The 13,650-nt window shown below is 33.6% G+C and overlaps 1 protein-coding gene across 4 annotated transcripts in view; it reads left to right on the top strand.

Moving 5' to 3' along the window:
* The window catches only part of GRIK2 (glutamate ionotropic receptor kainate type subunit 2), a 400,442-nt gene extending 387,622 nt beyond the window's left edge, over positions 1-12,820 (top strand). For all 4 annotated transcript variants that reach the window (XM_068677832.1, XM_068677833.1, XM_068677831.1 and 1 more), the window contains one exon: positions 10,024-12,820. In XM_068677832.1, coding sequence (XP_068533933.1) covers positions 10,024-10,188 — 165 coding nt within the window. In that variant the 3' untranslated portion in view covers positions 10,189-12,820. The remainder of the gene's footprint in view (positions 1-10,023) is intronic.
* The last annotated feature ends 830 nt before the right edge of the window (positions 12,821-13,650 follow it).

The following is a 13,650-nucleotide window of genomic DNA, read 5'->3' as shown; positions in this document are numbered from 1 at the left end:
CTTTTCTCAAATGCAATTTAACTGTTCTTGATTTGTTTAAATGAAGTTAGTGTAAATGCTAACATGGGCTTTATATGTCAAGCTCTTTATCTATTGTCTGCATCAGGATAAATTTAATTCATTATGACTTAGAATGGCTCCTCTTAGAATTGATATGAGCAAAGTGCATACATGTATCTTGTCTTAACCAGAATGGTCTTTCAGAAAGAAGTTAATCCATATTGGAATATTGTGAATGTTTCTTTGTCAACAGGATAGTGGAAAGTCAGTATTTCAATTTCTAAGTTATTGTCCTAACAAAAATGTAAAACAACATATTACAATAATTTTATATGAAAAATCAAAAGATTTTTAGGATCCCTTCTTACCTAAATAGATTTTAAGATCTCTTCTTATTTTACCACATATTTTTATTATTATTTTAATAATTTAGTTTTCATTAAACTCCTTCATAAAAACTGTAGTGTTACTGGAGTTCAGAGAATATTCCTAATAGTTTAATATCAAAAGCCTTTGATATTTGGGACAGTAGTTTATAATAGTTTTGGGGCAACCCCAGAGTAAATCCCAGCACAGAGAATTTTTTTCCCCTTTCAGAGAAGGAAGTTCAAAAGATTTTAAAGTTGAAAAATGTGTTACTCAGGTTACAATAATAAATAAATAAAGATATTAAAAAATAAATAAAAATATGTGGGAATTAATGGTAAATCAAAGTAAAAGCTTTGGGATTTATATCCCAAGTAACTTATACAACATAGAGTCAGTGATGTCATCTGTATTACCATGTCATATTTTGTAATGAAGTAACCTCAGAATTTTTAATGTTGGCTGGGAGAAACAGCAGTAGCTGTGACAATTCATAGGAGGATTTTTTTTTTTCAACTTTATGCATAGATATGCACATATGCAGTTAGAAAATTGGGAACTTCTATCATCCTGTCTGTGCTCATCCTAGTGCTCATTCCACTGAGCACTATATGTAGATGTATAGGCTTGTATTGTTTGTGTGTGTGTGTATTTGTTCACATTACTTGAGGATGAGATATTAACTATAAATAAATGCCCTCATGGGAAACCACCTAGGTATGATCTTCTAATGGCAAGAACTGTTAAAAAACAAAACAAAACAAAACAAAACAAAAAAACAACACACAGAGAAAAATATCTTCTATAGAAAAGGGTAGGAAAAAGCAGAAATTGAAAAAAGGTCAATTCTCTATGTCATTTTAAAAATCGTTTTCAAACAATAAAACATTAAAAACGAGTTTTCTATTTTGATTTTTGATTGTAGCTCAACAAATATCTATTTGATAGTGGACCTTGCTACAGAGGTATTTTGAATTTCTTAAGTGGGATCATTCAGGAAACCAAGAACCAAAGACTGGAAATGTACACAGAAATGTCCACTGCAAAAGCAGTGGTAATGTGATTTTGAGAGGCTCACTATCACTCCAAGTCTGTTCACCTGAAACTACAGGTTTCAGTTATAGGATATTTTATGTTTGGCACAGAGAATTTGAAGTTGTATAAATATTGTTGAGAAACTTGATGTGTCATTTATTTTATAGCAACTACTCTTCACTTCCACTCTTCAGTAGAAAGAAGAAACATTCAAAGTATGTAATTATTGGCTCCCCTGATTTTTTTTTTTATTTTATTTTTTAATTCTCAAGGAAAAAAAAAGTCATTATAAAACATTTATGTATAATTTTTCTGTGTTCCCCTAAACATTACATTAGTGTGTCACACCTACAAATATTTTAGTATATAAATATTAGTATTCGTATTTTGAATCAATCAGCTATATTATAGCTAAATATAGTATAAACATTTAACAGTAATATCAAGATATTTCACACCTACATTTGAATCAGCAAGCTTAAATGAAAGTTTAGTTCATCAGAATTAGGTTACTTTCACTTCAGCATAAGCCAGCAAAGCAACAACAAGCACTTCCATTTATTCTAGACTGCCAAATGAAACCATGTAATTAAAAAGAAACTGATGCTAACCATTTTGATATTATGTAGTGCAATGTGATGATAATCATGTTTCTAAAACTGTAGAAACCATTGGTATTAAATTAATACTAATAGTCTCTCTCTGTTCAACATGATTTGAGGCCATGCCAGATTTTGTGTTAAGTTTATACTATCACACTGAACTATAAAAATAGAATGTATTTTTATAGTGAATAATGTACCGTGGATTTAAGCTCGGGCAACATTAAAAAAAAAAGGTGGTTAGATACAGACATACTTGGCCAAATTGTATGGATTTTCTAAAGTGGCTCTGTGAGATGGGCTGTTTATTTTCAAATTAAACTATATTGTGATACATAAAACATTTTAATCCGGATAGATTTATACTCCAAAAGACTGATCACATATCATTATCACTTCCTTTCACCGTGCCTGAAGATCAACAAACCTGACCCTCCTTAGACAAACAGGAAATGACTTTACACTGAGGGTCAAAAATGATTGAATAGGTGAACGAACTTTCACAGCCAGTGGGTGATCTCATGTGGCTGATTTCAGTGTAATCAGGATCATCTCTGCTGAAAGTCAAAAAAGTATCCTACACAGCTGTGATCACAAGATATGGAACTTTTAAGATGTTACATTGGATATCATTCTAAATCAGATAGGCACTACTGTATATGCCATTTTCTCGGTGCCATTTATATGTCTGAAGTGGTATGAATTGGTATCAGCAGTTACTGAACATCTGGTAGTCATTTGTAGCCGTTGTTCCAGGGAAGTTCCAGGGACTGCACCACTCCATTCTGGAAGAGGACCTGGACTGATGTGGCAAGCTTTACACCTGCAGAAATTATTGCCACTGATCTAAACCCAGATGTCAAACTGTACTTGCCACTGATCCAGTTTGGAAACACAGACCCAAATTCATGAACCTGGAGAGAGGCTTATAAGCCTCTCTCACAAGAGGTGGAACTGAGTAGTAAGGGTAGATGATAACTTCTGAATGTTTCCCTTTACTTGTGCAACATAGCACCTATCTCCGTGGGAGTAAACTTGCATCATACCCCTATTGCAGCCAGGTTCTGGAAGCACAAAATGACTGCACCATCCTGGTCTGACAAGAGAATAGGACTGTGAATCATCTGAATGCTGATGACACCACAGCCCAAATTATTTCATTATCTCCCCAGTGGCCTCATATACATGTTAAAAGGAGAGATGACAGGATGAAACCTTGTGGAATCCCGCATGAGAGAGAGCCCTCGGGGCTGATGAGCAATTACCCTATGCCATCCTCTGGGATTTCTCTGAGAGGAAAAAGTGGAACTACACAAGTGCAATCCCATCTGCCCCAGCCTAGGTCCACAGGTGAGTCAGAAAAGCATCATGATCAGCGCAATGGTCAGAAAGGCTGCTGGCAGAAGCTAAATGAAGCCACCTTTGAAAAAGCTTTCTTCAGTGATATGAGTACCCTATCAGCTTCAGGAGCTAGTGTAGCTGCTAGGCTGCACTTAGGCTGGAAACCAAGTTGAATGGTTTCAGAAGACTTTAAATGGAGTAAGAGTTTCTTTACAAGAAGTCTATCTAATTCGCCAGAGTATGTTATTTTGTCAAGGAATATATTTTAGAATTGTAGAGTTGCTGAATTTGGATTTTGGACATGAATTGATAACTTATTAAGTAGGAAATTAGGTAATTTAAGGCAATCTGGAATTTTTTGTCCCAGAGAGATATTAACAGTCTGTGCTGGAAGAGGTTTTTTTTTTTTTTTTTTTTTTTTTTTTTTTGTGGTAGCGTGGATTGGTGTTTATTGATTGGTTGGTTGGTTTGGACCACCAGTGAGCTGGACCAAACTTATATAGTATATCACTTATAATGTATGTCACATATAACGTATATCATGTATAATGTATATCACTGAAGTTCAACTCACAACTCTAAAACTCAGAAGATTATTTCAGGTTGTAGAGCTGTTATTTTGTTGCAGAAAGTGCTGGTACCATCAGTCTTGTTGATTCTCTCCATAAGATAGCTAGAAAAGTCCTTGAAACAATCATTGTTCAAGTCAGTTCCAGTGTGAAGCACATCATGCTTCACCAGCTGCCTGGAACAATTCTAATGTTCTCAACATCTTAGAAATTATGGTTAACTTACTTTATGGAATTATATTTTTAATTATATTTTTTATTTTGCTAGATTTTGATGTCTGTGCTGATGACAGGTGATAAAATCTTCCATATATTTTGTCCTGAAACTAACTTAAAACGGCTCCCAGTTCTCCTCCTACCAAAAAAACACCAATTGCTAAAACGGAAATTGACAATATATTGGTGATATTTTCAGCTAATTGATGTGAAATTAGTTTTCAATGTACCTGTGTGTTACACTTGCTATGATTTGAAAATATACTACATCAGAAATGTGTGGAAAAATATTTTTAATATAACCATATTATGTATATATAGATATTATACATATATGTGTGTGTGTATGTGCATATGATTTTCATTATAAAACTAGGTATACAAGTAAGTGAACTAGAAATCTAATCTTTACAATTATGCTTTATTTTAAAAAGTGATGGTTCAGCTACAGTTGAAATATGGTCTATCTTTCTCCAAGTTTATTTTAATTCTATTAGATGCTCATCTCTTTGTGATTCTATGTAAAAATTCTTAACATATGTTGTTCTGTCTAGGGCTTTAAGATTTACAATTTTTTCATATACACATTCAGAATCCCTGGCATATGGAAGGAGAAACAGATTAGAAGGGAGGGTCAGGGCAGAGCTATGCACTCAGTTTCAGTTAACTTCAGGAAGATGAAAAGTGTTTTGATTGATATGTCCTACTAAGTGCTAGAACACTGACCCATAACATAACAAGAATATGCAGGATTAGGGCTGCTACTCCTTTAAGAAAATTTAACAAGGCTTCAAATAATATGTGACATGCAAGACTGGAAGTAATGAATTTCTGAGTAAATCTAGTTTTGTACAGAATATTGACAGCCAACTTTATATTAAATCCATTAAAGAGGAAAAAAATAATCTATAAAAGAGCATACATTTGGAGACTTTTATATTTAAAACAAACAATGTTATTCACTTAACTCAGAATGGTAAGAGCGATGCAGGCTTGCCATTCCTATCTTCTTGTTTTGCTTTGTAGGACATTAAAAGTAAAATTTATGATGGTAGTATCATAACTGTGTGTCTAACATGTTAATATGATTTCTAATTACCTTTCTAAACTCTAGTAGTGTAATGAAAACAGTTAAATATTGTTTAGCTTTCTTATTAATATCTACATGCAAAGATACTTTTTTTTTTTTTTAGGCTGTAGTCATGCACAAGCTTGCTAGTAAATAGATTGTAAACAATTATTACTTTCTGCAAAACAGTTATCTTGATTCTATGTGATTTGTGAGCTGTCAACTGTGACAAAGAATGAAAGAGGTATCGGTTACTTATTCACACTTAAGGAGATGAGTTTTTTTCAGAATTGCTTTCTGTTAAGTCTAAGAACTGTTGATTAAAATTAGCTGCTGATTAAAATTTTCTTCTGTGAATTCTCTACTTAGAATTGTAGCCCTATTTTCTAATGTTTTATAGTGTTTGGTATCACAAAAGAATTGCACTTAACTGCGCTTGTGTTCAGAGATCTGTATGCTTTCCTTCTACTTTTCTTCTACTATCTGACTGTGTCTAAAGTGACTTGGAGGCAACATTACTTTCTGGTAGCATTTAGGAAGACAACGATATTTTGTAAGGGTTGGTAAAAAATCAGTAACAATTTATGTTCTTGTAATGTGCCTGCAGTGTGGAGGGTAACTTGGGGCAAAAGGTTATTTGTTTTGCATTAAGAGAAGGATCTTGTAATATCCATTAGAAGAGCTCATTTTCATGGTATACAGTAATTTCTGAAATACAGTCCATAAATTCTATAAACTTTTTGCTGTTTTTCCCCTAAAAATGGTTAGATTATATCAGTATTGAGATATTGGATCATATTTTCTAAAATCATGCCTGAATTTATCTACCCCCCCCCCCCAAAAAAAAAAAAAAGTATTATAGAGATGCTTCTGTATTTCACATGTTGTTATTCCAAAAGGTATATTCTCAAAGTGTGAGAACACAAAGTTTAGCTTTGTAGAAAATACTGAATGTACTCAGATTGGAATCAAAAAGAGACAAGAAAATATATATTCAAATAACAAAGGTCAAACATGAAGTAATTTTTTGTAAACCTTTTTGAACATGATTTTGAAATATGTGGGGAAAACGCTTCCATGTGTCATATCTCTTAGATAGAACCCAAAATAAAATAAGGATCCAAATCACAAAGTTTTACATAACCTTGAACTCATTTGTTTTTGTTTTTGTTTTTGTTTTTGTTTTTGTTTTTTAAATAGATAGTTATTTCAACAACTGAAATTTGAAGGAAAAATATGCATTTTTTTTAAATGTTACCAAAAGATGGTACTGTTTGGGAGATAATAATGTTTACTGTTTCCAGACAAATTAAATTTTAAAATACATACCGTACCTAAAAAAACATACTAAATGAAGTAATTAAATCATATATTTCAAACAGTGTACACAGATAAGTTTGCACGACCTTATACAACATAATTTGAAAACACAGGATGGAATAATTTTCTAGATAAAATAATTATCACAAAATTGTGTTAACTGCCTTTTTATGACTGTCAGTTTTGCCAAAAATTCTCATTTTAGGGGGTGGAGTTCATGTTAATGAGTTTACAAATCCAAGTAAAATTTTCAGATAAGTATTTTGCTAATTTTCTTGAGATCTTGTTTTCAGGATATTTCAGAACCTTGACATCAAGTACATGCATCTTCTTATTTCTTGTCCATTGCCTGTAATCCAGTTGATACTGATAGGGTCTAAAAGTTGATACCTTTTAATAAGTGTGTTCATTTCTGTGCAAAAGATTTTGGTGAATTGATCTTGAGAAGGATTCACTCTGTTTTACCACTTCTGTTCGATGTCTTGGCAGAGAAGGCAAGGGATAAAATCTAGAAAGTGTTAAGTGCTAATGAACCGTTTTTAAGCTTCAGAATTAAGTGCCCAAGAATGTTTCAGTTAGGTCTTTCATTTCAGAGGTGAGAGCCATATAATAGCTGCTGGTGATGAAACACTGAGTGTTGTGGCATTTGTTTTTTAATGGATTATTTGTGAAATTCATAAGTTATGTGCTATGTTCTACACATAGTGAAAATGCCAGGATCTACAAGCCTTAGCAATTTCACATCTGAGACATTAGGGAATACCAAATTAAATCTTGCAATTTCTGATGATTTCAGGATTAATCTCAGTTCCATAATCATAACTGCAGTTCTCATCTTAAGCAACAACACTCTTTAAAATGAAGAAATCAACAAGAATTGAATGTTTCCATTCAAAATACAGCTGGATAAAAAGGAGATACAGTTTCCTGCTTTCACACAGTGCTAATCAACAATACCTTATGCATGAAGATTGGATGCATTATGGCTCAGAGTATTCATTTAGAAATTTTAGCTAACATATTCCCACAGTGAAAGCCATAAGTGTCATTTTTTATCTCATCCTAGTGCACAGGAAAATTTTGAAGAGGGATTGTTAATGAGTGTTCATTGCAGAACTTGCTTCATGTAGCCAGAGGGAAATAATTAATTTTGTCTTAAACTTTAGCCTCTGAAGGAGTTATGCCTGACCAAAGAGAAAGACCTTCCTGTCCTTTGGATTTAAAACTTCAAAATTTTTTTAGTTGTAGGTGGCTAAAACCTTTAACTCACAAGCTGACTAAGTGTCAAAATTTACTTCAAACTCTTCTGGAGAAAAAAGTGTTTTAAAGGAAGGGTACCACAGCCAGAAGATTACCATCTCCTTCTCTCTTGCCTATTACCCTGCTCATGCGAAAGATTAGAGAAGAGAGCATTTGTTCAGGATTTGGGGGATTCAAGTTCAGTTCTATCCCATGTTTGAGACAGCTACCTCTTGCATTTTATATTTATTTTTCTACTTTAAACAGAATTTTCTATAAAAATATTAAACATCACTGAAACTCTGCCACTGAGTGCCCCAGTGCCTGATCTCCAGAACTGCCTGCACTTTTTCCTTCCCTTTCTCCCTCTCTGCCTCTGTTCACTGCTTCCACGTGAAATGGAACAAGATCAGTAGGAGGAAACTGCAAGTGTTTTTACCCTGACATGGTCTAATGTCTTAGACCATGCTCTGCTGACACACACTAGAGTTTAGATCTCTCTCTGTCAGAAGATGCTTTTGAACTGACACTCTCAAATGTGTCTCAAGTTCAGATCACATGCTCCAGCTGATGAACAGCTGCATAGAAAAAGGTTGCAATGTCTGCCACATGTCTTTTAGCAGTTGCTATATTTTTTGAGAAACTTTATTTGTTAGGTCACTTCAGAGCACATCAACTGAATCATGGATTTTAGCCATGGAACACTTGATGATCTGATGGGTTCTAGAACTAAACCGTGTTTTAGCAGAAGTTCTTACGATAATGGTCAATTGACAAACCTGTAATGTTTAATGTGGATAACAGAGTACTTTACTACTCAGAATGCCTTCAGCCCTTGAGTCCTCCAAAGAATTAGGTAGGGTAAGGTGCTTAAATGCTTTCTGGACCTAATCTCCAAACTCTAGGTTTGTATGAGCAGTGGAGATTTAACAGTTTTGACAGGTCTTGAGTCAGAAGAGAAATTAAATGATTATATATTGATTGCTGATCACTAATCACAACAAGTCAATGATCAACATGTACTTAGTATAATTCCAGGCACTATGTCTTCCTTCTTTAATTTTTAAAATAATTTTGTGGACTGTAGACCATTTATTAAGAAACCAAAATTCAAAGGATTAGATTATACTTTGTATTTGCATTGGGTAAAACGATTTGTCAGAGGCTCGTCATAAAATCTTGGGCTTTGGAATTAATTATTTGATTAATATATTCCTCCATTAGTTGGAAAACATTTAAGTTAAAGCATGTGTTAAAAGTGAAACAGACACCCAAAACGGAGATTTCTCTACCTCCATATTTATTCAATACTTCAATTCTCAGACTGAGGAGGGGCTAACAGTGCAACGCTAATTCAGCAGTTGAGAATTCAGTCACATGAGGGTAATAAGGGAGATTTTATTTTACTTTTCAAATTTCTTGCACTGAAAAAAAAAAAGAGCTTTGAGGTGATGAAAAGATGTTTATAACCTGTTTTTCTCACACTATGCTCTTGGTAAAGATGGAATGAAACAAAATATTTTTTGCAGATATATTCTTCACAAATGATATTCAGTAGTGGAATAAGTGTTTAGATAAAGAAGATATTGGAAATAAGGAAGTAGATTTACTTCATTAAAAGGTCTGCATTTTAACAGTAGTTAAACAGGTAAATTTCCTACTCTGAGGCTTATTGTTTTGTTAAGGAACAGCTATTTAAACCATATGGAAATGAAATGTATTAAGTTGAAATATGGTAAAGGAAATTTTACTGAATACCTAATATACACGTTACATTCAGATACTGTCCTGTAAGGCAAAACTGTGTTAACAGAACATCTGTTTGAAATATTTTTATGTATCATGTGCATGCATAGTCAGTAGCTGGCAGATAAATAATTGTAGAGACAAGGTGAATTTTTCAGTGAGTCACTGCAGCTTGATAAGTCATTTTAATTATTATGCAATGCATATTTAAAAGATGGTAATTTATTATGAGCTCCAGGCTGAGACAAAGCAAACTTACAGGACTGACATGGCTGTGCCAAAGGAATGAATCTGCTTCTAGGCATTGCAGCTAGACATTTCTTACAGATGTGGCTCTTTTTTTCTTTTTTTTTTTTTCCTTTTTTTTTTTTCTCTCTTTCTTCCTCTCTCTCTTTCTCTCTCTCTTTCTTTCTCTCTCTCTCTTTCTCTCTCTCTCTCTTTCTCTCTTTCTCTCTCTCTTTCTCTTTCTTTTCTTTTCTTTTTTTTTTTTTTTTTCTTTTTCCTCTATTTTCCTCTCTAGAGGTCCTTCTGTAGTGCCATGGTAGAGGAGCTAAGGATGTCTCTGAAGTGTCAGCGTCGATTAAAACACAAGCCACAGGCCCCCGTTATTGTGAAAACAGAAGAAGTTATCAACATGCACACATTTAATGACAGAAGGCTGCCAGGTAAAGAAACCATGGCATAGAGCTGGGAAGCCAAATACCCCAAGCACAAACTGACGTCTTTTTTCCAAACAACCTTGCGAGAATGTTTCCTGTGGAAATATGCAACCTGTGCAAAATAAAATGAGTTACCTCATACCGCTGTGTCTATGAACTAGAGACTCTGTGATCTCAGCAGTTGCAATGGCCAGACTCGAATCACAAGCATCATGGATCAACCAAGTTATGCGGGGTTACACTGTTCGTCATGGGTTTCCACCATTCTGAATGAATGAAAGTTCCATGTGAGTTTTGTGGCTGGTTTCAAATGCAGTCTCAGTGAGAAGTTACAGGTTCCTTTTAAAGTTCAACTGTTGCCAGGAGATGGAGAATAAATATCTGAGATGCTACTAACCACGGAAGGAATCTAGTAAAAGTAATATCTCAGAACTGTAATGGAACAAAAAACTATACTTTCTTCAGAACTTCCAAGCATAGGAAGAGTAGGTAACTGTAACTGCCATCTGTACAGGCAATATGAGCTTACTGGATGGGAGAAATGTTAAAGCAAAGAAACATGAATCCCATGAACAGAAGGATAAATATGGGAATGCTCACCTGCTTTCTGGACTGTCTGTGTCACTGAACTAAGTAAATAAATAATAATTAAAAAAACAAAAACAAACAAACAAAAAAGCCAACAACAATGATTCACCTGGGCTGGAACTGTGATCTAACAAACAAAGAAACAAACAAAAAACATCAACAAAAATAATCCATAATTTTGACCCAAATTTAGATGAATAAAAGTTTTGTGAGTACAAAGGAATGTATCTTACAATCTTTAGATAAAAGCAATTACTTTTTTTTTTTTTTTTTTTTTTTAACTATGAAGAGGGGGGAGGGGGGGGGGAAGGGGAGGAGAAGTGTGTTTCACACATGCAGGGCTCACATTTTAGTCTGAATGTGTTTTGAAGCCCTTGTTCCTGCTACTAATTGAACTCAATGGAGCCTGTGCAATTCTCGCTAATGTTGGAAGTAGGATGGGTCACCTAAGAGAAGTGAATGTAGAGAACTTTAAGGAGGACTGCATTTTTCAGTACAGTCACAGTACTAAATGAACAAAATTCTTGAGCAGTTTTTTTTTTTTTCAAAAAAAAAAAAAATGTTCAGGTTTATTTGTGGAAATGCAAGATTTCTATGAAAATAGTTTTTGTATGGAAATTTTTGTAATACTTTTTATCAACAAAATAAGGACATGTGTTTCTGTCAGGGGTGTGATGCCAAGCATGAATGGTAGTGCGTGTGCACCACCAACGTTTGGTGAAAACTATTTTTATCAAGAAAAAGGAATCTTAGAAGAGTCATATTTTCAAGTTAGATAATATAAAAACTAGGTGCACTACCACCACTGCTTACCATGCTACACCCCTGGTTTCCACTAGGCTGATAACATGCTGTCATGAACAATTGTGTGTAAACGGTAAAAGACACAGACCTCTTGACCACATTGTGATAACAGTTAAAGTGCACTCAGTTTGCTGTTTGAATCCAATGCAAAAAAAATAAAAATAAAAAATAAAAAATAAAAAAAGAAACAACAACAAAAAAAAAGAAAAAGCATTAAAATTATGTCAGTTTTAGTTATTTTGGTTTTGCTGTGTGATTTGAACAACACATGTACAGTACTTTCTGTTGGTACTGGTACTTATAACAGCTTCAGCTTAGTGTCCTGTCCTCCTGATTCTTGCCACTAAATATGTGGCCATAAAGTTTGCTAGGTTTTCTGAGGGAAACCCATACATCATGATATGTTTTTACAGGATCTGGCTCTTAGTTGCTACAAAGTTAATTTTATGTCCTGCTTGTGGTGAGTTCCTGGACATAACAGTTTGGAACAGTTTGATTCAGCATCCTGCCCTACAGATGCTGAATCTTGTACTTCCAGCTACTGTAAATTTATTTGTATCTCAACAAAAAAAGTGTATATGATGGCTATGTTGGTATGTTATGTCAAGCAAAAAAGATTATCAAGATGGTCTTTATATGGAATTTAATAATTTGGCTATTTAAAAACAAAACATAACATAACAAACAAACAAGCAAAAAACAACCTTACAATTATCATAAATAATCTGTCATTGGTGAGTAATGAGATCATTTATTTTCTGGGGCTTAATTTAATCTTCTCATCATCTTTCTAGGACAGGAGTATAAGATATATAACCCAAATTTTAGAAACTATATAATGAAATTTGGGGGGAAGTAGGGAGGTTTGTGTCTACTACCCAGTTCTCATAAATCTTCATAGAGACTGAGCTGGCCATTTCCATTGTGAATAGGGACTGAGAAAGCAAAATCTCTGATGTTTGTGAGAGTTTCATCCCCATTTATGTGATAACAAAGAACAAGTTATCTTTGTCTGAAGTAAAAACAAGATAAAAACACCTTCAGCAAAGATTCTGAAAATTAGTATGCTTACGTAATGCATATTTAAGTTTAAGTTAATTCTTTAAAATACAAAGGGGGAAAAAAGTAATTGTCATACTTCGTAATGAAAACTCCTAATTATGATGGTTTGGAATGGAAAAAAAATGGCTATTGAGTTTGTTTGATGATTTACAATAAAATTTGTAAAATCATGAAATAAAATGCTGTATTATATTCAGACAAATATTTTTTTTCTTTTTTTTTCTTTTTTCTTTTTTTTTCTCCATTACAAGTGTTGAAATAAGCAGGAGTTCCGTTCTCCACTTGATGTACATGGCTAATTCTCATTAACCTTTATGTGAGACAAAGTAAATGTGGAAGTAGAGTATGTCCCAAATATTTCAATATGTAAGGATCCTTAAAAGAATTTGACTCCTAACATTGAAGTAGCGTGGCTTTATTAGGATTTCAGTGAGAATTTCAGCCTTCCATTATGAAAGCAAACATACAAAGTAACTACAGATTTGTACTTAAAATCCAGACTAGAAATGCATGGCTCCACAGATTCATAGTAGGATAATAGCATTTCTTAAAAATATATACTAATTCAAACTGTTACTTTTTTTTGGTACATTAATAATTATTTATGCATTTTTCACATGAATGTAAGACACTTCAAGAGAAAAAAAATAACAAACAGTTGAACCCCAAAGCAATAGAAAACACTGCTAGTACTTTTTTTTACTCAAAAAGATTCAATGATTCATTTTTCCTTCATTATTTTGATGGAAATCATCTGTTCTGAAGAAAACTTCCTCATTTTGGAAGACTTCTGAATGCTCATATAGTACAAATTTCTACAGTGACATTAAAGTCAATGGAACTACACCAATTTAAATCAATTAAGTAACTGCTGCCCCTGGAGATTCAGAATCTATCTGTATATAACTGTTTTACATGGTTTCATATAATAGATCAATTAGTCTGTTGAATTCTAAGGACAGGATGATCAATACTTCTCTGACTGACCTTGAATGTCACTATAAAGATCTTTAAAGCAGCTATATCAGTTTTAT

The sequence above is a fragment of the Anas acuta genome, chromosome 3 (assembly GCF_963932015.1).
Source record: "Anas acuta chromosome 3, bAnaAcu1.1, whole genome shotgun sequence".
Lineage (NCBI taxonomy): Eukaryota > Metazoa > Chordata > Aves > Anseriformes > Anatidae > Anas > Anas acuta.
The sequence above is the reverse complement of the archived record's forward strand: the minus strand, read 5'-3'. Positions and strand labels throughout refer to the sequence as shown.